The sequence below is a fragment of the Poecilia formosa genome, unplaced genomic scaffold (genome assembly GCF_000485575.1).
Source record: "Poecilia formosa unplaced genomic scaffold, Poecilia_formosa-5.1.2 Scaffold97, whole genome shotgun sequence".
Classification (NCBI taxonomy): domain Eukaryota; kingdom Metazoa; phylum Chordata; class Actinopteri; order Cyprinodontiformes; family Poeciliidae; genus Poecilia; species Poecilia formosa.
The window spans coordinates 71,593-97,189 of record NW_006800036.1 but is presented as its reverse complement, the minus strand read 5'-3'; the positions used below and the strand labels follow the sequence as shown (position 1 = coordinate 97,189).

At 40.3% G+C, this 25,597-nt stretch overlaps 1 protein-coding gene across 2 annotated transcripts in view; it reads left to right on the top strand.

Annotated features, from left to right (window-relative positions):
- Nucleotides 1–1,320: 1,320 nt before the first annotated feature.
- Nucleotides 1,321–25,597, top strand: part of LOC103142426 (protein spire homolog 2-like) — a 42,484-nt gene continuing 18,207 nt past the window's right edge. The window contains exons 1-14 of one of the 2 annotated variants that reach the window (XM_007558480.2): nucleotides 1,322–1,774; nucleotides 10,598–10,641; nucleotides 11,344–11,730; nucleotides 12,766–12,846; nucleotides 12,969–13,133; nucleotides 14,747–14,833; nucleotides 15,516–15,633; nucleotides 17,814–17,974; nucleotides 19,232–19,454; nucleotides 22,068–22,189; nucleotides 23,290–23,427; nucleotides 23,507–23,574; nucleotides 23,902–23,929; nucleotides 25,280–25,377. In XM_007558480.2, the coding sequence (XP_007558542.1) occupies nucleotides 1,477–1,774; nucleotides 10,598–10,641; nucleotides 11,344–11,730; nucleotides 12,766–12,846; nucleotides 12,969–13,133; nucleotides 14,747–14,833; nucleotides 15,516–15,633; nucleotides 17,814–17,974; nucleotides 19,232–19,454; nucleotides 22,068–22,189; nucleotides 23,290–23,427; nucleotides 23,507–23,574; nucleotides 23,902–23,929; nucleotides 25,280–25,377 (2,018 nt within the window). In that variant the 5' untranslated portion in view covers nucleotides 1,322–1,476. Of the gene's footprint in view, nucleotides 1,775–10,597; nucleotides 10,642–11,343; nucleotides 11,731–12,765; nucleotides 12,847–12,968; nucleotides 13,134–14,746; nucleotides 14,834–15,515; nucleotides 15,634–17,813; nucleotides 17,975–19,231; nucleotides 19,455–22,067; nucleotides 22,190–23,289; nucleotides 23,428–23,506; nucleotides 23,575–23,901; nucleotides 23,930–25,279; nucleotides 25,378–25,597 lie in introns of those variants that run through there. The other variant, XM_016674581.1, reaches the window with a different exon arrangement.

The following is a 25,597-nucleotide window of genomic DNA, read 5'->3' as shown; positions in this document are numbered from 1 at the left end:
TGTATTTTACAAGTGCATTTGAATGTAATTATGTAAAATCAATTTAATTAGTGTTGATAATGTTTACATTTTACTTGTTTTTTTTTTCTCCCATACCTGCTGTTTTTATGTTTATAGCACAATATTAACAGGCTAAATGTCAAAGGATTGTCAAAAGCAAAGTTCTTTACAACTCATTCTTATTGACAAAAATAAGCTGCAGTTTTATTTTTTCTTTAACTTAAGGGCGCAAACATCAATTATCAGATAAAAATAGTCTGATTAGCTAAAAATTACATCCCGATTTTTAACAAACGCAAGAACAAGTTTTTTCTTGTTTATCTGTGTTTACTTTTGATATTCTTAATCTTAATTATGGTTAAAATGTCCATCTGGGCCGTAGTTTATCAGAGCGGAGTTTAAAACAGTTTATTTTATTTATGTAGAAAAACAGGGAAATTAAAATGCCCTAATCTTCTTAGCAGCGGTGACGTCATCCAGAGACTCTCCCCTGCTGGATATTGTAACTCCAGAGGGCGCTGTTGCCTCTCCGCAAATTCCAATTAAAAACAATGAAAATTCACAGTACAGCAGAAAAAAATTGAATATTGTGAAAAAATGCATTTTAAAAAAAAAATTACATATTTCAGAAAGTGAAATTTGTATATCATATAAATTCATTACATATATGGAGTGACATATTTGAAGTCTTTATTGACATTTGGATGATTCTAAATGTTGAAAACTCAAAATTCAGTGTTTCATGACATTAGAATATTGTTTAAAAAATTCTATTATACTCATGCATGGGTTTAAAATGTGAAATTCGTCATGTCAAGCTGCTCCTGAACAACAGACAGCATGAGAAGCATCTTATCCGGGATGAGGAGAAAAAGAACTGGACTATTTCTCAGTTCATCTTTAATATCTAATTTAACTGTTTAAAACTCATTAGTGACAACAATGAATGCTAAACTGTTGCATTTAACTCCACCCATCTTCCCTTCAGCTCTGACTAGCTCCACTGGTCCTGTTGAATAAGAGTATCCCCACAGCATGATGGCGCCATCACCATGTTTCATGGTATTGATGGTTTCCTCAAGGAGATCTGCAATGACAGTTTTCCTGTGCTGTCTGTAGAACCTGCAGGCTCTGAATATACGTGTATGTCCACAAAACATACATTAGAAAATGCCACTGAGGAAAAGACCTTAAGTACTGGCTTAAAAGTTGTAACTTTTTCTTTAAATAAAGAAATTTATTCCAGTTTAGTCACCGATTTTATTTTGCAATTTAAAAATGCTTTTATTTTTGTAAGGCGCCAAACCGGATGTAGTTGTGTCCACTCGTTGCCTTGACAGCACAGGAGATAACGCGGTGCAGCTGCGGTAGTAGACGACACATCAAGCGGTACGCAGGAGACCGGGCCAAGCAGCGCTCGGCGTCAATGTCCCCGCTGCTCACGAAGTGAAGCATGGGCTCCGCGGCATCGCAGTCATGGCCAGATCCACCAACCGAAGCGCAGAGGACGGGGATCCCCGTGTAACCGCCCCCACGGACCGCGCGGAGGTGCGGGACCTGGCCGAGCCCCGGGAGCTGTCTTTGGAGGAGGTGCTGAAGTCCTACGAGCAGCCCATCAACGAGGAGCAGGCATGGGCGGTGTGCTACCAGTGCTGCAGCGGGCTCAGGGTGCCCCGCCCGCCGTCCGGGAGACCCGGTCGGGTAAAGGACCCGTCCTCTATCCTCCTGCACCGGGACGGAACCGTGTCTTTAAAGGAGGAGCCGCAACCCGACGGTAGGACCGAACCCCAACTGTTCCTATCCCCCCCAAACTTACATCCTGAATCAAAACAAACGCGGGAAACCATCATTAAACCAGGTCTAATAGTTTTTAAAATGTAGGTTATAATTAAACTCCCAACACCTAAATATCCTTTTTAATATTCGGCAAAAAAAAAAAAAAAATCATCCGCTTATTAGTTTGAAAACAGTTTGAGTACTGAAGTCTGCAAAGTGTACTAATAAACTACGGGTTGTAAGAATTACAATAATGTTGCGGAATTTAATAGTAATATTAAATCTCTCATTAGAAACCTTAAATAATGGTTTTTACTTTGGACATTGTGGGGAAAAAAGCAGCTCTTTCTTAAATTAAGTGGTTTTCCAGGGAAGTTTGGCACAGAGGAACAATTCCCTTCCCAGCTAGAATTCACATTTCCGCCTTATCTTGTGCTTTAGTATTTCAAATTCTTTTAAAACAAAGTGAAATTTACTCGTGCAATGCATATTTAGAATAATCTCACATCCACTGCCAACAGGGATGACTGTGTGCCGGTAAATGATTAATTATTCAAAGAGTAAAGCTTTACCCGAGCTTCCTTTCATTTAAGGACCGTTTTTAGAGACGAGCAAATGTGGATCGAAGCAAACAAGGTTTTAGCGCAGTCTCCTAGTTTTCCGAAATTCCCGTTTGAATTGAGCTTGCACCGACATAATATCTTCCCGGATGTGAAGTATTTATGTCCTCACTGCGGTGTAGGAGATCTGCTCCAGAGTCTGCATGGAGACAACTGGAGGCCAAACTATGTGTGCATATTTAACCATCTGTGGAAGACTTAAATCCACGTTTTAAGGAGCTACAGTGCTCTACAGAGAGATGCATACACCTTGATTTTTTTCTTCTTCCACAAACTCCATCAGCATCTGCGTGAAGTGGAGAGAGAAATATTTATTATTATTTTTTTACAAGGTAAACTTTGTATTTGCCCCCCACTTACTCTGATTCTTTGAAAATAAAATCTATCTTAACCAGCTGTACTCAAGAAGAAGCCAACTGATTGATTCCACTAGTGTTTATTAATTTAATGGCATATGGATTGCAGAGTTTGTTGGAAAACCTTAGTGAACAAACCTAAAAGTAAAGTTGTGGAGAACTTTAGAGCCCATTTGAACGTCTCAAAACGTATCTGTCGGGCAAAGAGAGAGCAGAAGCAGAAGCACCAGAGATCCGTTCCCAGGACAGTCAGAAGATTAGCCGATTTTAAAGTTTGCTGAAAGTGATGTTCACTCTCCAGCAGGAAAATGGCTCTAAGCATGCAGCCAGAACTATAATGGTTTAGAACAAAAAGTCTTTCACTGCATCTAATCAAGCTGTTAATGTGGCGCCAATAATGAAAAGAGGCATTTTAACTTTTATGTGCAATCATTGCACAAGCAGTTACAGGGGTATTGTTTGCCTGGTAGAGCGAACACTTGTAAACTTGTAGATGCGTTAAAAAGACATTGAAACTTCCTGACTAACGATGAGTAGATTCTCCTCAGAGATCCCTCTGGGGGAAGGAGAAGTGTCCTGGTTTTTCTGACGCCAGTGAACGCATCGGTGGCGTCAGTGTTGGGTTTTTTATTTGGATTACTTCTTTACATGCCTTCAGACATATGCGCTGGTTCACAAAAACCTTTATTGGTTTTCTGTGGTAATATTATGACCTTCAGCCAAGTTAATCTGCTTTCTGCGTACACTGAGAAAAGAGAACAGGTGATCCAACTTAAATATACTGTGCTAGTCACAAATAATCATATGAAGTTAAGTTTATTAGGTTGTAAATGAAATAAAGTAAGTCTGACAAACTTTATTCAATTACTTGTGACCAATTAACACATTTTTTTTTAAGTTGGAGCTCCATTCTGTTTTTAATTTCAGTGTATGTTAGTAAAAAAAAACCCCCAAAAAACAATAAGATATAAAGTTGAGTTTCTAAAAATGAACAGACGGTCACCGTGCTTGTGGTTGTGGTTTCCATGCCAATCTATCACTGCTATGACTCTACAGAGGGAAAACACCCTGGATCCAGACTGTAGCTGTTCATAGAGTTTTTAACTAATGTGTTAATCTGTGATGGATATCTTCAAGTAAAACGTTCCCACTTTCCTGTTATCACATTTCTCCTGTCCTCTTGTGTGCTCATAAGCACGAAAACATGAAATAATCCTCACATCATCGGGGACGGTGGGCCTCTCCTCCTTCTCTGCTGTTTCCTCCGGCATCGCCAGCCTCCTCGGATTTGATGCCGGATTTGATGGTAAACACGAGAGCCGGTGTGCAGTTTTTCAGACGCTGCTGACATCAGCTGTGGCTCTGACTCTCCCCCCATCAGATGGAGCACAAATCTGAGCCCAAGCAGCCGTCGTAACATGAGCCGCGGTGCCGCAACGGGCCCATAAAAAGGCTGAATTGTTACGACGCAGCTGCATAGGAGCGCTCATCAGCCACCTGCCATCTGGAGCTCGGCGCCAGAGATCCGTCTCTGCAGTTTTGGTGGAAAAATAACAATATGGGGGAGTGTAGTCTAGTGGCAGCTTGTAAAGATTTCATGGGCTATAGCAGATATGTCTGAAATAATAAATGTGGTGTTAAATTCATTGCTGCAGACTTTAGATGGATTCAAATGAAGTTTTGCGCTCCAGTTCTCCAAAGTACCAGAACTTCTCCTATACGTGTGTTCAAATTTGAAAGTGTTTTAAGATTATTTAATCCCAAGGTTCTCAAACTGTGGTACCAACCTGGTTGCCTTTTATTTGAACAGTAAATGCAGTATGACGCACCAACAACCAAAACAAAGTTGGAGCACATTGATCTATGCTTCAGCAGGTTTTCTTAAAAGGACTTCCTGAACTTCCTATAATGATTATACCGTGAACAGTGTCTTGAGCTATGGTCTAATTTCAGACAAATATTTTTGTTCAAAAGTGCTTATTCAAGGAGGAAGATGTTTTTGAGTCTTTTAGTCTTTGTAGCAAGTCTGGCTGAAGACTTTGTGGTCACAGGATCCACTGATCCCTGTTTAGAAGAATCTGGAAATCCTGTTGTCATTTCAAACCCAGACCGTATTAAAGAATGTAAATATGCCTACTCAATCACAACACCCTCACTGTATGAATTTGGACTCAACCTCTGGCAGCAGTGAGGTTTTATTTTCTCATCTGTTTAACTTGAACAATCCTCTTTCAGCTTCCTCTGAGCTGTAATCTAATCTGAAAACTCTAAGCAGAGGTTGTGGAATAACTGGACTTTAAATAGCTCTAATCTTTGCTCTGAGTCATTGGAGCTCTTATATAAACTCCAGAGATTGAGATTCGTCTTGATTCTCTTACACAGAAGGTCCTCAGGAAGTCAAGGTCCACATATAAAAATGGCTCCTGCCAGGTAAAAGCCATTTGCACCACAGACCTTATCCACCAAGAAACCAAAGCAGCTCATTGTTGACTGTGATAGTTTGCATTCAGTTAGGAAACTGAATGCAAATCAGTACGGATTTACTGATTATCTCATTTTAGTCTTTGCATTTCTTGAGAAAAAGGTTTGACAACGAGGTAAAAAGTCCAAAATGAAACAGTCACGCCTTTTAAACTGCACATATTAGGCGTGACTGTTGCTTTTAGGTGCATAGGTGTATAGATAAAGGCTGATGAAGTCATTTTATGAGTATAGTCGTACACTGACAGTGATAGTTCTATGATAAAAGCCTTGTAAAGTTTTACATGATCTCAGTTTTGTTTTACCTCATAAAATCTGCCCAGAAGAGACGAGAGCTCACATAGGATACAGTTTTTTTTCTTTGCAGAACTTCCAGCATCTATAGATCGGTTAGATGCTGCAGGTTCAAATATCAGAAAATGAGAAATATGTTGAAAAGTGTAAAAGCATTCTTGACTGAACTTGAGCTGTCTGGCAAAAACGGTGTCTAAGTATGAAAATGCTCCAAAATACCAGTGAAATACGCCAGTTTGTGGTTATTAAAGGATACTATGGGGAAAGTTAAAGGAGAATGAATACTTTACAATGTCAAGTATTGGGTTTATTTACATTTGGCTTTTAAAAAAACAAAAAACAAAAAACTGAGCAGCAAGTGTCTTAAAGATCAGAAAACATCACAATCATCACAGGTAACACCCAGCAGCTTTTTCCTGCGCTGACATCTGAATCTCTTTTTTTAGATTTGGTGGATTTATGGCCGTGGCTCCAGCTCATGTAACGGCTGCTTTCACACTTTCCTATTTCTTCTGTACTGTTTGCCTCCTCTGATCACTCATTATCAAGCCTGTTCCTCTGAACCCGGTTTGCTTTTTCTTCCGTCACATTTCTCCTTCCTTATTTCCATGGCAACAGGAGGCAAAGTCCACACTGGGGGAGCTTTTGAGTTACTGCGTCTTAACGAAGGAAACGGAGAGGTGTCGGGCTTCTGAGGATGAAAGCGTTCCGTCATTAGCCGGAGTAAACTGCGTGTGACTGACGGCAAGGAGTTCTGCCAGGTCCAGCAGGACTTATCGTCGTGTCTACCGGAGAAGTCGGGAACCCGACGATATGTTTACGTTTTGGTTGGCAGAAACATGCTCCGCGTAGATGACACAGGCCGTCTGTCTTTATGTATAAGGTTGTTATTCTCTGTGATAAAAAAATCTGTCTCCTCTGTTTGAGCCAGGCGCGGGGGTCTACAGCTTGTGGGTGTTTATTTCCTCCACAGTGACTTTGAATCCCACGGGCTAAAAGCCATGCAGAAATGAGCGAATATAAATGTAGTAAGAAGGACTCGTTTGGGCAGTGGCTCTGTTTTTATGTTCCATATCTGCTTTGACTTTCCACAACAGAATGACACTAATGATGAGATGGGATGGGAGTCTGAGTTTGAGATACGGATCATGATTGAAAGAACGAGATCTCGGATGCAAAGAGGTGAAATGAGCTTCCTCCGCAGAGCTGGCTGAGCTGTAGGATTTTAGGCATTCGATTGAGGCGTTCTGTCCAATGTCTCACCACGGGTGTGTTGCGCCAAGGACCAGGACCAGGCTTGATGTCGGCTCACTCAAATTTCTTTTAATCGTGTAATTGTTGGGTACAAATTGATATATGGTTTGTTTATAACAGCCGTGGTGCATGAAATGTCATCTTTCCAAAAAATTCAAATGTTTCCATCACTTACCCAGGCGTGCATTGCTGCAGTTCAACCACTGAAACACACCATAAACCCAGGAGGAGTGGAGCATGCAGCCAGATCTTCTGTTGTTTGATTGGACTTGCCTGCAGTCTGGAATCTGAATCATTTTCAAATACTTGAGTTTTGTTTATATCCACGGAAATCCATCAGTATTAAAATCCCTCAGGTTATTTGGACCCATGAGTTTCACTTAAAGTATTATGTTTGGAAAACCTGCATTAGATAATAAACACTCCCCAAAAATAGGTTACTGCTCCTTTAAACCTTCTCTAAAACCTGATCCAGGTTAGCTCTGACTATCGTTAGCTCTGGCTGGATAAGGCATCGCTGGGCTATTGCGTTGTGCATAATTTATTTGCATTTTTGAGGGCAGAGCTGTAGGTGTCCTGGAGGCTCTCGGTTAACAAAATTTTAACATTTCTGATAAATTTGCATGTCAGTGCACCCCTTAATTAGACGAAAGTATATTTATGTGTTAGGTTGGTCCAGTCAAAGTCCATGACCTATAAAACCGATTAAGAAATCTGTTCAAAGACATGAAACTTGTTCACTCTTCCTCTCTGCTTAATCTGAGTTTGATCTATTTTCAAGTTCAACACCAAAAAAACTCTCATTTGTCTTAGTGTCAGAAAAAGTTTGTAAAAACTATTAAATCACCGTGTTAGAATACAAATGCATGCCGCACCTTTCAGAATTTTATTTGTCCTTTTGCACCCACTCAGAATCGCCCGCTGCTTTGTGTCGGCCTGTCACTTAAAATCCCAATAAGCCATCTTGATGTTTATGGCTGAAACGTACTGAGGAAAAAGGAAAGTCTAAGGGGTGGGAATACTTTTGCAAGGTGCTGTAAGGAGTGGCTCAGCTCAAAGAAGATAACCGGTCCATTCGCAGCCGCCTCCTGTTTTCCAGAGCGCATGGCTTGCTGTGTGTTTTTCCCAGGAGCTGAGCTGCAGGGCTGCTGTGGGATTTTCACTGCAGATTCTTTCCCTCTTTTGTGTTCACCGGGCCGTAGCTGTGGGAAGGTATCATCGGTTTCACTCTGTGACCCGGGCCCTGCATTATTGCGGACCTGCCCGACAGGTTTTACAGGGCTTCATGTTGTCGTCTCCTTCCTGAGTGGAGGGCTTTGTAATGGACTCTCCTTTTGTTGCTGATGGAAGCAGCGTCTCTTTTCGCACAGGAAACGGGCCGAGGCTCTGCTGGTCGATGCGCTCACTCACGCCCTTCTGCCAGCGCTTTGTTGTAGACAGCAAAAGATGCCAACTGCTTCCTGCAGCACAAGCAGACCTAGAGGGCAAAAACCCGATTCACCGCCCCGAGAGTCCGACTGTCAGTGGTGCAGACACCTTTACTAACAATGTGTCATCTTTAAATAACCTGCAGCCCAAAGTTGCTGAAGTCTTAGAAATGTGGTTTTATCTTTTAACTCAGAATTATCCGGGAAAAACAAGTTAAACTTTCTATTTCCATTTCCAATGAAATGATAATGAATCTGGTTAAGCATAAAACACAGGAATGTAGAACAGTTCTAATATTTTAGAGTTTATTACTCAGACATCTTTGATAATAAACACTGTGTAGTTGCTGCCTTCAGTTTCCCGTTTTGTACAATATGTTTTAGGTTTCCTGATGAATAGCCTCGCATCTTTTCTCCCTGATCTATATTTGTGTTCGTCCAGTCTCCCGTTTGTCCGCTGAGTTGCTGATAAAGAGTTTCAGGCCTCCTCGGGTGTTGCTACTGACATCTGAGCCAAGAGGAAAGGCTTGCTTGACTCTTTGACACGGGTACACCAAGCTAACCCGTCTGCGGTCAAAAACTCCAGTTCAGATGAGCTAAATGGAGTCAAAGAACCACAGTTCCAGCAACAGGAGCTTTAAAGTTATTTGAGATTGTGGCATAAAGATATTTTGCTAAAAGTACCAAATCTGAACCTGAACTTAACTTCAAATGCAACATTAGCCCACAAAAAACAGAGTTATGATGTTCATCTCAAGTTCTTAAATACGGTTTTTTTTATTTTTTTTTTATTTATTTTTTTTCATTTTGTACACATGCGGCTTTGACATTGTTTGATTAACGTTTGATTAATGTCCAAAATGGCTTTCCACGCTTACACGCCTTTCAAAATCATGTTTGGAAATATTTGCGGTTGTGAACACGAATAGGAAAACATTGGAGTACGGTACAACAATGTCGCTTGTTTTGCGTTACTTACTGCTGTTTTAAAACGACAGCAGGTTAAAAACATGTCTGTGTGGCAGGAGTCAGCAGACTAGCTACATGTGCAGACAGCCTGACTAGTTAGACTGCTAGTGTCAGCTCAAGAGAAACATTCACTCAACTTAGTGGACATTTCTTCTGGATTTTGTCTTGATAGTTTTGTTTCTATTTTCAGCTGTCATTGGCAGGGTACAACTTGGTCAGGTCGTCAGGGCAAAATAATACCCTGATAACGTCAGATGGGGGTATTTTTATCCAAAGTTATCGTCCTGGTGTGTCCAGAATGTAATTGTTTTTGGTGTGATGTGTTTTCTGCAGTGTTTCTGAATAGATGTGATGGTCTGTTGAGCTTTTCTGGTTTTATTTCAGTTCTTTAATCTCCCGTCTTAGCTTCAGGATGTATTTGTTTTGGTTCGTGTTTAACTCTGAAAGCCTGCATAGTCTGCTCTGTGCTGCGCGCATTGTAACCTGCTGTCTACAATTCACACCTGGCCATTGTTGCTAATTCTCCTCTGTCGTCTCCTCCTCTGTTATTATTCCGTCTGGTTCTCGTCATTTCCATCCGTCTTCCTCCTGCTTGGTTCCTTTTTACTCATCCATGCACAGATAACGATGATTAGCTTTTGCTAATTCAAAAAGCTGTGCTCATCATGCACCACTTCTTACTCACCTTGTGGATGTTTTGTCTTGCTTTGACAGCCGATAATTTAAAGTTATTTTCTGTAATCTACTCATTGTCTGCTGTTTGTCATGATTCTAAGGAGCTTCATTTAGTATTCTGTCGTTTCGTAGGTCATTCTCTTTCTGTGATTTCTTGTAGTCTAGTTTCTTCCTGTTGTAGGACGCTGCAGCCAGCCTTTCTGCCGTTCTTTACAGCTTCATCACTGAGCCATTTATGAAGTTGGATATTAAATAAGCTGCTCTCCGGCTACCAATTACCACTCATTTATACAGACTCATCTCAATACATTATATATGTCATTGAAAAGTTTATGTACGTAATTCCATTCATATAGTTCCATAAAGATGCTGCAGACGTAATGTAATATTTTTCAAGTACAGTATATTGAATTGCATTCATCATCATGCAATGATTGGTAGAATGTAAGCATCAAGTGTCATACATTCATGTTATATGTATCCATAACATATTTAACTCTTTAAATAGTTTCCATTAAACGTCCATAGAGAAAAGTGGAGACGGAAAAATGTCCTGAAAATAAGGATTAGTCTTAATGAATACTGTTATTGTACTTTTCAGCAATGATACTGCAATAAAATTGGAAATGCTGAAAATGTGCTCTCCTGTGTTGAAGCATTTTTGTCTTTCAATATTGATGATCATAGAAATCTTTTGATTCTCAGCGATGCTTTGACTGGTTTTCATGTTTTTGTTTTTTTCCAGATGACAATGAAGGCGCTCCTCTTCCACCAATCGCAGAGCGACAGGTAAAAAGCACAAAGCAACTTTTAAAGTCTTTTTTTCATGATATGCTAAATAGCTAGCTTGCGATACAAGACTTTACACAAAATAACACCTCAACTTGACTTTTATTGGTTAGTAATTTACTGAAAAATAACATTTCTAACACTATTATACAACACAATGCTGGAAACATTTTGTTACTTATTTAAAAAAAAACTTAAATACTAACTTTAAAGTAATGGTTTAAAGAAAGTAAATGTTAGGAGAGTAATAAATCTGAGTAATAATGTAAAAAAAAAAAAGAGTTTTGTTTGTTTCAATGTGTTAAAATGACAAAAGTAAAAAGAAAACATATTTTACAAATGAACATTTCTGACATTTAAGGAAACCAATGACCAAAGTGGTTGTTGTTGGGCTTGTCATTATTCTTTTCATTTCTGAACGCAGTGGAGTACTCATTGGCGTAATCACGCTTGTAACTTTTTTGCATGCGCAAAATGAAAAGATCATGTTTGAAATTAACGGCCCACATCTGTGGGAATATTTTGGAGAATAGTATCAAATAGTGAATGTTGACTCTGACAGGAAGCTAAAGGTTTTCTGACAAGTCTGTCGGGGTGTACCCATTTATTCTCAACACTGTATTTTAGAAATGTCTTACTGTTAACATCATATAGTTTAAAAAAAACAACTTTTATTCTTTGTGCTTTCCTTGGTGCCTGCAGCTGGTTCAGTCCCTCGGTGTGGCCATTTACCGAGCTCTGGACTGGGGGCTGGACGACAACGAGGAGCGGGAGCTCAGCCCGCAGCTGGAGCGCCTCATCGAGCGAATGGCGGGCGGGGATCAGGGCGGCGAGGGCGTCCCCTCCGCTGGCAGCGGAGCTACCGATGAGGGGTACAGCGGACAGGAAGAAGAGGAGGAGGAGGAGGAAGAGGAGGAGGAGGGAGCGATCAGGCCGGTGTGTTCGTTCCGTCAGGTCGTGGTGCTCTGTGCGTCCCGTCTGGCCAACCCGAGTCTGGCCCCGGAGCACTACCAGGCCGTCTGCCGCGCTCTGTTTGTGGAGACGCTGGAGCTGCAGACCTTCCTCGTCAAGATCAGAGACGCGAAGGAGGTACGTCACGGTGCCGTCGTGTCAGAAAGGTTGTTTCCTGAGCAAGGGCCAAATCAGACGAGAAGATAAAACTTTACACGTTTAGGGACAAGAATAATTAGAAACTCTGAATACAACATGACGAAAATAAGTGGCTTTATCACATTGTATCAATGATTAGTTTTTGTAAAACATGATGTTTGTGAATAAATGATCCTGCATGACTTTTTATAATATTTGTAGCCAAAGTCATGAGTATGTCACCATAAGACTCGATTGATGAATGCTTTAAACACAAATCAAGTGAAGAAAATACATTTCTAATGTAGAGTTTCTTCCAGAACGTCAACATGACATTAACTGTCTGAGTTCCTACTGTGATTTAAACCTGTAAGCACGGTCATCCAGTGGATGGAAATCCAAAACAAAGCCCAAAACCATCAACTTAGTCTAGCTTCAGCGAGTTATTTTTGTGTAGATGGTAAAACAATAAGTACATTTCTATAAGCTCATGAGGTTAAATACCAAGTTTATGCATATGAGTTTATAGGCATTTTCTGAAAATAAAACATAAGGTTTAAATGTGCTAACAGCTTGAAATGTATTTCTTTTAATCATAGGAAATGTGAATTTTAGTTAAGCTGTTCATAGCTGTAACTGTAACATAATTGTAATTGTAGCAGGATGTGTGCGACCAGCCTTGAATCACTGATAGGTGAAGGTGATAAGACCTGCAGTGTCTTGCAAAGATATTCATTCCCTGTGAACTTTTCCCCATTGTGCTGTTGTGCAGCCACTAACTTTAAATTACCTTTCACAGGATCTCAAGTGATAGAAGCACCTTTTGTGTTCGTCTCTACCGGCTTTGCAAAAATCCACAGACAAAAATCTTTACTCATTCGCTGTTGCAAAGAATCTCAGGCTCAGCCAGACTGGACCTCTGAACAGCACTTTTCGAGTCTTTCCACCAACTCTGAATCGCTTTTAAGTGATTTCTAGAAGGGATCCAGAAACACGAGCGGTATAAATGTTTGACATTTGTTTTGTGCCGCTCAGATGCTGAAGAAGATTTCCTCCAAAGAAGCTCTGGAGGACCAATCCACGGCCGAGCTGGACGCGCTGAAGCACAGAGACTGGGTAAGACGAGGCGACAGAGTTCACAGAAAGGACAACGGCAGCGCTGTGTGTCTGAGCGGGTGCGGGCGGAGCCGTCACGCTGACAGAACCAGATGCGTTTCTGTTGTTTCCCACACCACCAGGCTCGTCTGTGGGTGCAGCTGATGAAGGAGCTGAGGCAGGGGGTGAAGCTGAAGAAGGTCCAGGAGCAGCCGTTCAACCCGCTGCCCACCGAGTTCAGCCTGACGCCCTTCGAGATGCTGATGCAGGACATCCGAGCTCGCAAGTTCCAGCTTCGCAAAGTCATGGTGAGAGTCGACGGCTTCAGCTAGCGCTGCGATCGAGGGGGAAGAGTTCAAACTTTTTACTGGAACAACAGAAGAGCTGCTGGGGGAATAAAGATGCAAAATAAAGAGACATTTTAGCTTTTGGTTCATGTCTAAAAGCTAAATAACGAATGTAACTTCTAAATTGGAAATGTGAAGAAGGTTCACCAGAAGTGTTTGTTATAAAAACGCTCAATCTTAGCCTCATCCAACAGAAGCATCAGTCCCAGAGGAAGCCTCGGAAGTGTTTAGTAAACACCTCATGTTGTGAGGACACGAAAACCTTTTCCTGGAATACACTTCAGCCTACTACGTGGCATATATATATGTTTTCTGCAGCTCTCTGAAACTGAGCTTTTCTCTTACCTCTGACTTTTTACCTAATCTTCTTCATGCGCTGCACACCAGACATGTCTGCCAGATCAAACCAGGGCAGGATGAGAGTGAAAAGGAAAAAAGAAGAGCAAAGAATCTAGTCTAACAAAAGAGAGAAAAGAAAAAAAGACAAAAGCAAAAGAAAAGAAATGGAAAAGAAAGAATAAAGCATCAACGACAAAAAAAACAAATTCAATTATCTATAATTTATTGCTTGGATATTATAAAACATGTGAACTGGAATTCATTCCGATTAGGGCCTCATTCAGCTTTAGTGCGGCTCTTCGGCGTCTTTAGCGGAGATTCCCATGAAGTCCACAATGTGATATCAGTACAGAAGCTAAAACATCAGCTAAGAGGAGATAATTGTTAGAAATCTCGCATAAAAATTCAATCCAAGAAGCACAGAGGACAGAAATTAACGGTAAAACAAAAATCAAAGATCCAACTTTCTAGCCTTGTAGCAACTAAAACTGATACAAACAGGCTAAAAACAGCCGGAGTTCATCAACTTAGACATGTTGAGTTCAGTTTGTTTGCTATAGATACTGAACACCTAGATCAACCTTCAGCTTACACAGTTTTACAGCAGCTAACTTAGCGCAGTTAGCTGATTTGGGCTTCAAATCATCCCCAACAATGTTATCCACAAAAGAAAAAAATAAATAAAATAAAAATTTTAATGACAATTGCTGGGAGATGTTTTCATCACCAGCTGGCAGAGCTTCAGGTGAGGCAGGAAGACGCTGAACTCAGACCCAGAGAGCAAACGGTGATGGTGTGGTGGAGTTAGCCTGGAGGCCTTCCCCACGGCCAGATGCATTATTCAGCTCAGCGACACAAATATTAATGAAACCCTCCCGCCTTCTGTTGTTCTGGCCGCATTGGAGGGTTTTTTTTATTTTTATATATATATAATTGCTTCAATGCTGAAAGCGGTGTTCAGCTGTTACTGTTTTATGGTGTTTGTACATCAACACAGAGTCGCGTTGTGTGAAGCTACAAATCACAGCTAATGCTGCTCATGTGTGCTTTAAAGAGCCTGGTGTCTTTAAAGCTGTCAGAGGCCTAAAAGTCAATTATTGAAGCTTCAACATAACATTTTTTTGTTGCAATTAGATGTTGTTGTGATGTAATAGTGGGTGACTGTATGATTTTTTTGTTGCTGTTGTTGTTTTTAGCGTTCCCTAAGTTGACGTTGTGTTTCCTGCCTTGTAAAGGTGGACGGTGATATTCCTACCAGAGTGAAGAGAAGCGCCCATGAGCTGATCCTGGACTTCATCAGATCCAGACCTCCTCTTAAACCTGTAAGTGGATCCATTTGCAGGATCAATTACAACCTATTACAACAAACGTCTACGTATTTTATTGGGGTTTTGTTTCGTAAACACAAAGTAGAGCTGAAAGTAAATGATGCAGATAAAAAAAACAAAAAACTTTAACTCTTCAAAAATGTTTTGCAATCTGTACTTAGAAGAAGCTGCTGCTTGAAGTTGCAGGTCTTTTGCGGACATGTCTCTTCCTATTTACAAATCTACAGCTGAAGTTTGTTGCTTTTTACTCTCTTAGCTGAAGATTTGGCAGATAGATTCTGTTTTCTATAGACGAACCTCTGATCCAATCTCAAGTCTAACATGTTCTAAGATTTTCTTGTTATAAGTGAAATAATCTGCCAGTGAAACTAGTAAGTTTTCATCAATTTTAAGAAATTGTTCACTTGGAAAAAGTTCTTATTCCTTTAGAAGTTTATTTTTAAGTAAGTTTTGTCTTACTTCAAGTGCACTGCGATATTTGCTCTAGAAACTAGACGGTTTGTGGTTGTAACAAGAGAGAATCTGGAAAAGTTTTAGGGGTGTGAAAACTTTACCGTTGCTTTTTGTATAAATAGGACAACTTTGTCTGGTGGAAAATCTTGGTTTCTAGTGGGGTTTTTTTGTTGTTTTTTTTTTTTGAATGAGCAGATGTGGTGAAATATTTTCTTCTGCTTAGGTCTCAGAGCGCAGCCTTCCTCCTCCTCCTCCGCGGGAGCCTTCGCTTCATGACCGGATTCTGGCAGAAATCAAGCAGGAGAGGAAGCTCAGGCCTGTGGTGCCGCACACCGCCAGGCGTAAGAGCAAAACTTTTATGTTTTCACCCTCTGAAGTATTGTACAAAATGTTGATTCCAGTTTCGAGGCATTAAACAGCATAATCCGTTAATGCATCACACCAAGAGGAGAGAGACAAAGTATGATAAAAGAGCTTAAAGGAAAAAGTTAGTAAAAATATCTGAAGAAAAAAAAAATAAATGACTGTGTCTCAGGTTTGGTGTTTTGGTCTAAAAAGGTACAAAATATCCTCTTTAAAAAGGAGATTCTGTTCCTGACATGATTTAAATTGACAAACGTCTTTTGGATTCTGCAACCCAGAGACATTAATTCTGCAGCCACATTTAGAAGTTCAGGTTGATGTTTGTCTCCCTAAAGAAGAGCACCAGAACGGGAGCTGAAAGATGCTGAATTTTAATTAAAATGGTGAACTCTACAGGAAAATGTTTACTGAGGTTCAGTGACAGTTTTGCATGAATGGCACCCCAGAGGAGGCGCCTCCTTCTGCTGCCTGAAACGAGTTTTTAATCCTCTAAGCTAATTTAAAAAGCATCATTCTGGTGGTGTTCACCATTTTACAGCCACACGTGTCCACAAACAGTAAACCCGTTATTATGATCACATGGGCAGCCGCTGAGGTGATCAATCATTAGGTTTGAATTGTACTGGATCTGAACTGTGTATGTATTGATCTGAATTGATCGTCACTCTGTATGTTGATAAAGTGCTTTGAGAAGAAGACGTTCATTTTGAATTGTAGATAAAGTGAAGTGATTTAAACCTGAATTTAATTTTCCATAGACTTTTACGCACATTTCTAATAATGTGTCACCTCCTCCTGGCCATCAGATTAAATGCAACTAAAAACAACTTCTATTGGCTCCAACTGAAGCCTTCCTACATGTAACTTAGATTATGACAGATTTAATTGGTTGTATTTTAAATGTATTCTCTTATAAGTTTTGACATGCCTTTCCATCACTGTTTTCTGTCTTTTTGAGTCATTTTAAGTAGAATCATAAGGTAGACCTGAACACTGATATGATAATGCCTTTCTGTTTATAGTTGCAGACACTTTGCTGATACATGGTGTCAAATTTTACAAATACTGATCAGCTATTTCCAGATGAAGGTCGGCTAGTTTGTCCTTTTTGTGGGAGAAAGAACATAAATAACAGGACAGATGCACTTTAAAGCTGCCAAGTCTTAAAAAACATAAAGTAAAACGATCCGATTCTTATAAAGGCCTTATTAGTTACGCACAGCAGAGAAAATAATATTTCAATCAATTAATCGCAGACACTCCTGAGCTCCACTGCCTCTGTGACGAAGAAAACAATCCTGACCTTCTGATTATGTTAATTTCACAATAAAATAAAATAATAATAACTAGCCTTTAATTCAGCACATGTGACTGTTCATTCAGCCTTCACTAAGAAGTAAAAAGTAAGAAACAAATTTGCAACCATTTAGAAACTATGAAGCTAATCGGTTCAACAAAAAGCAACCAGTTCATAAAATCTACGTTTTCTGTTGATTTCTTGGACTTAATTTCTTTATCTTAGCAACATTCATACTAAATGTACTGTTGCACTTTATATTTCACATTATATATATTCATCACCATATAAAAGCTCTCACCAACAAACAGAAATTTTATTTTTTTTTGCATCACATTACGTCTGTTTTTGACTGCTTCTTTTAAGCGGTTCCATCTTCGAATGAGAACATTTCGTCTTATTGAGGTGACCTGTGTGGGCCAGGAGAAACCTGAGTAGAAAAGATGAAATAAAGTTGAACAAAGTTTGCATATTATTAAGAAAGCATCAGTAACACTGGTCATGTTTTGTTTTAGTAAACAGAACAGAAGACGCTTCAATTTTATTACTTCCTTCTTTTTTTTTTTTAATGAAAGAAAGCAAAATGAGTGCCTACCCCAGATGTCAGTTACAGATGGACAGAGTAATGCCCAGGTTGGCATTAATGTTTTAGATTAAATGAAAATGAGAAATGCATTAGATTTCTGTGACCCACTTATTAAAAATGCAGCAGCTACAGTCACTCTGATGTCGCCGAATGATTGCGATAATGAGCTCCAGATGCCGGAGTTGCACACGAAGCACGTCTGAGCTTCCCCCTGCCTTCACCATCTGAGAGCTCCTGGCTCCCCCCTAATGCTGCGTCTGCTTCTCTTCTCTCAGCATTCGGCTCGCTGCCCTGTCTGGCTCAGACGTGTCCTTGCAATGTCAAATCTACGTCATGCATCGATCTGTCTGTGTCGGAGCCCCGGCCGTCGCTGCGGCCTCGCATCCTGCTCAAGGCCCCGACGCTGGCGGAGATGGAGGAGATGAACATCTCTGAGGTGGGAAAAGACCCATCGGCAGTCGCTCGTTTTGATTCTGTGTTTCTCTCACTCTTGTTCCTTGCACTGGTGGGTTTAGTTTCTTCTCTGCGGAGAGGTGAATCCTTTTTTTTTTTTTTATTTTGGACAAAGAGACACATTTTTATGCAGATTTAGTTATTTGTAAAATATCAAACCTGTAAAATTTAGGATCGCACAAACACCCACAACATCCAGACTAAAGATATTTCTTCCATCTGAAAGGTCTTAATGCTTGTTTTCTTCTTTTTTTTTTTACATATGTAATAACGTGTTGTAAATGTTGGAAAACTACCTTGGATACTTGATCAATTTTTTTTTAGAAAGTCTGCTTCATATTTTGTTTTTGAAATTTGCAATTTAATGAAGACAAATTGCATGGAATTGTCATTGTTTGTTTTAAAAAGCAGGATATGAATTTGAATGTATATTTATTATTATTATTATTAGAGGCAAAGGTTCGGGGACTGCTGATTTAACTGGTTGTTAGTCACTTGGGATTGCGTTCAAATTGCTTCAGTGCTTAAAAAAAAGATAAATATATACCCTCATGTGTCTTTCAATTAATAAAAACTACAACTAAGAACTTAAATAATTACCTTTTATAGTTTTCAACAGTATTGCAGCACAAAATGTCTGAACACAGACCTATGAGATATTAGCAGATTTTTGTAATAACTTGAATAAAATATCAGGTGATAAAGAAAAACATTTAATTAAACCTGTAGGCAGTAATTCTACTGATTTACTGTGTTTTTTGGGGTTTTTTTTGTTTTGTTTTTTTGCAATCATGTATTGATTTTTTTAGACACTGTCTTATTGTTAAAAACCTAGCAGATTGGCTTAAATGTGTTGGCACTTTTAGCTCAAAAGTTCCATTTTTCTCAGACATGACTGAAGAAAACATGCTAAACTTTGCACATCCATTACCTAAACTATGTGCTAGTCCTGTTGATCCCCCAAACCTAGATCTATTTTCCAGTGTTTGTTCAGCATCTATTGTACATCTTTCACTTGAAAGAGAATTTAAGTTTAACCAGAGATAAATTCACACTAAACATTTATAGTTACAATGTAAAAATAAGTTAGATGGAGGTCAGTAACCTGAGATGTAGAATTTTGATTTTAAAAAATATGCTACGTTGTAGCATAGATAAATAAATGTATCATTTTGTTATTTTTTTCATGCTATTCCAACACTGTGTGTAATAATATCCATCTTTCGTTGAACCCTGGCAGGAAGAGGAGTCCCCGGACAGCGGGGACATGAGGAGGACTGAGAGCTCTCCGGCGCCGCTGAAAAGAGACCGATCGTTTTCGGAGCAGGACCTGGCCTTCCTCCGCGGGGACATGCTTCCCTCGCTGTCGGAGTCAGCCCAGCTGGGCGAGACGGTCAGACTGCAGGACGTGAGGCCGCGGTCCAGAACGCTGACTGGTGCCGGAGCGCCTCCTTATCACCGAGGTCTGATGGATTTTCACTCACCAAATATCTTTAGATCAATGAACGGTTTGTGGCTGAGGAGATTTTAAACAACAAAGCTTTTTAGACTTTTATTGGTAAAATGTTTTAAAACTGCAGTAGGATGTTTTTTTTGTTTTTTTTCTACTAATATGATCCACATTGTGTTGATCTACAACATAACATTCCCAATAATATTTCTGAAGGTTTTGTCGTAATGTGGGGAAAAAGTGAAAACGTCTCAGCAGTGTGAATACTTTTGCGAGATAGCAGGACTAGTTAGAAACTCAAATCTTTTTGTGTCTCAATCACAGCCAATTCAGAGATGTGCAGCCATTAAACTCTCCTGCCCATCTGCATCTTGACTCGCATCTGAAGCTTGTTGGAGTGTTGCGGCCCCTTTAATTTGGCTGAAAGGAAGATGATTGGGAAACCCAGCTGTTTGCTCTCAGCAGCAGTTTCAATTCTCCTCCTTTAGAGGGAGACAAAGCATCAGAAAGCAAATCCAGGTGGTCGTGATGCATCTTCGTTCTGCAAAGGGAAATAAAAACATGACATCACTGGATGCAGTGAGACATGAAAAATAAGACAAAAGATGGACAAATTTCCAAAAATCTGCTTAAGAATTAATCTGAGATTTATGAAATTTAGGTTTTTTTGTTGTTGTTTTTTTTTTTTTTCAGTTCAATTGACTTCAGTAAAGATATGTTGGCTGAAGCCAAACAGAGGCTTAAATTGTTTCCCTGTTTTTACCTGCCGGCTTTACAAAAGCACAGCAATTAAAGTTTGGACAGAACAAAAAGTTATTTTAGGTATAGAATAAACACCAGTTAAAGAAATGTTCAAGTAAACTTACTCGAATAACCATTTTTTTCAATTCTGCACACTGTAAAGCATCACTGGGAAAACAATAGGTTTATATTAGTTGGTTAACAACAGCTTGACTGACATGCAGTTGTTAGCTTGACAAGTATAGGATTTTAAAGCTGCAGTACATCAGTAAGAGAGAGAGGTGGCTCCCCGTTATCTTCTATGACATGACTGAGTTTTTCTAAACACCCATATTTTTCTTCCTAATGAAATGAAGGGTTGTTGCTTGGCTACCAGAGTACACAGAAAGAAATACTAAACTATAAATGCACAGGCACACTTATTTATTTACTTAAATTTATTTATAGGCTAGCGAGGGAAAACTGTGGCATTATGGAAAGTCATTTTGGATCATTTTCATCAGCACCGACTAGTGACTCTGTCCTCAGATTTTGACTTTGAGGTTAATGGAAAAAGGGGAAATTTGTCACACTCAGAAAAAAACCATGTTTTCTTTAGGTTGCATATGCAAAATTAAGAACTTAAGATGAACATATTAGAGCAACACTGTGCAAAAACTTTAAACCAAAGCAGCTGAAGACTTCAAAATATGTTGGAAAGCCTGGAAAAAAAAATAAGAGTGTGGTGGCGGTAAACGCCATGTGGCGTTCATTCGACAAACTTTCCAGTGGTTCTAAAAACCGGAGAATTAATGTTCAGCATGACCTTCCATGTAGCAGTCATGTTTCAACCAGTTACCTGGCAGTGTTCAGCAACACGTGGGGGAGGGGCAGCTCTGTAACTCCTTATCCCAAACAGTGAAATTTAAGCTCTTATTCTGTGCTGGAACTATATATTTGTTAGGTAACCAGCCCAGCAGCAAACCCACTGTTTTTACTACAAACGTCACACTTTATTTCCTCCATTTCTGACTTGGGCTGGACACAATTCGGAATAATTTGGTGATTTTCGAAGACATTACGTCGCTGCTGCCTCCGTTCTCTGCTTCAAGCACAAAAAGTTATTAAATTACTGCTGCTTCGCTGAAATAAGAGCCTTTTCTCTCCACGCTGGAACAGCAGCCACTGATGGGGATCAGATCAGCCCTGCGGATGCTAACAGACGTTTGATGGATTGTAATTGGATAAAAAAAAAAAAAAAAGATGTGCTGATAAAGTCAGACTGGGCGATGGGGCTTCAGCAGCGAAGGTTCGGCTCGGTGGCAACAATTTGTGCACTAACAGCCTCGCCGTCTGAAAAACGATCCGGGTCCACTCCCAGCTTTCCGCACAGCAGTCCGCAGAGGTTCATCGTGTAGTACTCAACCCTGCCAGCAGGGGGGGCCCTATGCTTACGCTGGGGGCTGTGTAGGGATGTAAGCCTGTAAGCTGCATCTGTCGTCAGCAGTTGATCCAAATTGTATGTACGGATGATGTTTGCTGGCCTGTCTCAGCCGTCTTCTCGGCCTGTTTGAGCCAAATCGATGGCCTCCGTCTGCAGCAGCAGAGAGGCACCCAGTTTGAGCCGTGTGACGGCCGCCCGCCCCGCAGACGAAGCAGCACGGGCCAAATCTCTCTCCTGAAATCAGATTAATAATACACGACGGCTTTAGAGGAGTTCGCCGAACGGTGTACGGCGGCTGAGATCTGAGATGGCGCCGAACGACAGAGGCTGATGGGTAATTCATGGAATAGTTAGGCCGGTACATGTGCCTTCCTCATGCAGTCTCAGCTGCACAACCCCTCCACCTCTCTGTATTTTATCGTTTCCTTCTCGCTGACTTTGAATCCGTTTCTCCACGCCCAGCTTCCTTCCCCGTCTACGGCTGGGCGCCGCCGTCTCCCGCTCGCCTGTCTCTGAGTTCGGTCGACGAGGCCACGGAGGGCCTCGAGACGACAACGGACTCCAGAAGCGGAGACCAGTGGATGGTGAGATAAAAAAAAGATGGTGAAGAGAGAACACCGTGAAGAGTTAGATTCAGCATTGTGTCTTTCAGACCTCCATTTTTTTCCGAATAAGTGAGAAGATAAAGCTCAGATGAAATGGTTAAAACCTCTAATCCATCCGTCTATCAATCCAATCTGATCCACACACACACACACACACACACTGTGGCAGTAACGGATCAGGACCTAATTCAAAAACATTCCCCTTCCCATTTGTTTTTTTTTATTATTATTATTACTATTAAATGTTATTTCACCAGCAAAATCCCACTGACATAAAAAAATCTCTTTCACAAGAGAGTCCTGGCCGAGTCTGGCAACAGCACACAAACTTTACTGAACATTCACAGCAAAACAGGAAACGTTAACGTCAAGGAACTGGTTAAAACCCAGTGACGTTTTTTTTTTGTTTTTATTTGGACATCCCAGTGAGTTCCAAGACCAGAGTAGATCTACTAGGACTGACCCACGTTTTGGATCACTTCCTCTAATGGAAGACAACCAAAGGGCAACATAATTACAGGTTCAAGTGACCCTAACTAACCCAGTGGCTCTAATCTGACATCTCTCTCTACATAGAGGATGTTAAATTATATCCTCAGTCTTGATCTTGGTCTTCTAATATTTTGGTGGACGTTTAAATCCGGAGCTTTGGCTTCTGTTTTTCAACATAATCGGTCTAAGAAACGCTCCGATCTCTCCGTCGCACCATCACTCTTAAAGAAGACGCCAAGATGCTCGAACCTTCCCTTGAGGCAGGAGATTAACCCCAATCTGGAGGAAGAATCCAGATTTTTCTGGTATAGATCCATGACCTCTGACTTGAGCTGACTCTCTTCTTGGCCACTTCCCAAACGGCTGCAGACTCTTGGCAGAGCCTCATCATCTGTATAAAGTAAGGATCAGGATGTCCTACTGAGATGCTGTTCATGAAAGCAACTAGTGCCGCAGGAATGCTGATGCACGTTCTGCAACGTGAACAATAACTTTACAGGTTTTAGAATATCCTCTTTATTACGCCTTCTGAATATATTTATCGTTGAACTCGTACGTTCGTGTGTTTATCCTCCGTTTTTCCTCAGGAGGAGTTCAGCCACCCCGTTGAGAGTCTGGCCCTTACGCTGGACGAGATCATCAACGTGCGTCGAGTACTCGTCAAGGCAGAAATGGAGAAATATCTTCAGAGCAAGGAGTTGTACAGCAACCTGAAGCGAGGAAAGGTAGCAGCTCTGGTTTCCTCGTCTCCTCTGCTGTGTTTGCAGTGAATGCCGTCGGTATTTACTGCGTCTGATTCCTCAGGTTTGCTGCTGCTGCAGAGTGAGATTCCCTCTCTTCTCGTGGCCCTCTACGTGCTTACTGTGCAAAAGGTAGCCGAGAAAAGTTTTGACTGGACCTTCTGAGCGTTTCTTGGAATATTTATTGTTATTCATTTTATCTTTAGACATTGATCTCGTGCTTAAGCTTCACACGAAACACGGAAAGACCGAATTTCTCCAAAACATTAGCCACTGTTATGTTTTTCACTCTTTAAAGGTTTGATAGATAAACGAAGATAAATGATAAGGCAATCAAACTTGTTTTCATGCAATAATTTCTGCAGCTTGATATCAAACGACTGGAGTGTGAAGCACAGGAATTAGAAACTATTTAAGATTTGAATTGTAGTAACTCATTTGTTTTTGTTCCTCTTGCAGGTCAGTGTGTGGCTCTTGTAGTGCGAAGGTAACTTTAGACATATAATATTTCTTTTATTCCCAAATACTAGCTTGTGTCTCTCTATGTTTTAAATAGTTTTATATATTTGTTTTAATAGTTACACTCATAAAAATACAGCAAGTTGATTTTCATTGCTTGAAGCAAACAATGTTTGTGTATTATTCTCTCAGATTAATTAGCATTTGCCGTCTAATTGACCTATGTCAGTCGTTTGGCCCCATACTTAAAACTGGCCCAGTATTAATGACTGATGTTTATTTCCATCTTGTTGCCATTAGTATATGTGTTTCAGGAGAGAGGGGAAGTGTATCACGCGGCATTTGTTTGGTCATGTGACTCTGATCCAGAGCCGGATTGTTTGGTGTTTAACTGAAGCAGAGAAGCTGAGTCAGCAGTCTGGTCATTTTTTTTTCTTCCTGGTGTTAAAAAGGAAGGGGAATATGTATAATATTGGTTATCAGCCACAGCTGGTAATGTTAATATAGGACATCAACACTGGCCTAAATGATCATGTAGGTGCATCCCTACTCTGTTTATATGGCTTGAATATTAGTTGGTTTATGTGGAGTTTATAATGCAGAGCACATTTTTCAAGTTGAAACAAGTCGGGTGTCTCCATGATCTTCATTTTGTGAGAAAAATGTGAATCAGAAATGAAGGCGATTTAAAGAACCACATTTATCCACCTCTATTATTTCTACTCAGCAACGTCACAATGACAGAAGAACATGTAATTTTAAAATTTTAAACATGTGCAAATTCAAAAGCTTACAGCCTCAGTAGAACAAGTTTATCTCCTGTTAATCTTTTGATTATGTTTATTAGTTGTTTACTTTGCAAGTCAGTTTAAAAATGGTTCATGAAAAGTGTTAAGGAGTGTGAGAAAGGCTGCAGCAGAAACGGGTTAATAAAGGTATTTTAGTTTTTAGCACTGGTTTAATCCGCTGTTGACGTCAAATTTCTTTTCTTTTCTTGTTTTTTTTTGTTGTTGCTCTTTTTGTTTGTTTTTTGTTTTTTCGTTTGTCGCCTCAGTGCCGGCCCGTGTTGGATGTGTGGTTCTGTGCTGTGTAGGTTTGGATTTGTTGTGCTTTGTTGTTTGTGGTCCGTGTGGTGCTGTGGCTCATCTGTGTTCATGTCTCTCTCACCGTTAATTAAAAATGTCTGCATCTGTTTGTACGTGTGTTCAGTGCTTTGTTGCTGTGCAATGAGAGTAAAATAATACTGACCTATTTTACGAATAAATTGTATGAGTCAGTTGTTATTTTAATGAACATCTCTTAATGTCACACGACTGTTTCTTTTCCTCCAACTTTCTGCTTTTTCTGACTGGATGTTGTTCGCGTTTCTTGAATTCAGATGAAGATTCCCTCCAAGAAGATGGCTCATATTCCTGTGTACACGGTGGGATTTCACAGCACCCCAAAAGGCCATGGACACAAAAGCCAAGTCTACAAGTGAGTCTTTGCTTTTATTGAGCAATTTAAAAAGTCTAAGTAACTGGATCCCTCTATGTTTGTCCCAGAGAAAAGGTGATAGTGACACAATCTGTCTGCTAAGAGCAGGCTGTTGCCAACAGAATTGGGTCAACTCAACATTTAAGCTAAAAGAAAGTAAAGAGAAGTGTACATTTCCAGTCCCTCCTCCACAGTAGGACAAATATGTGCGTTTTATAGC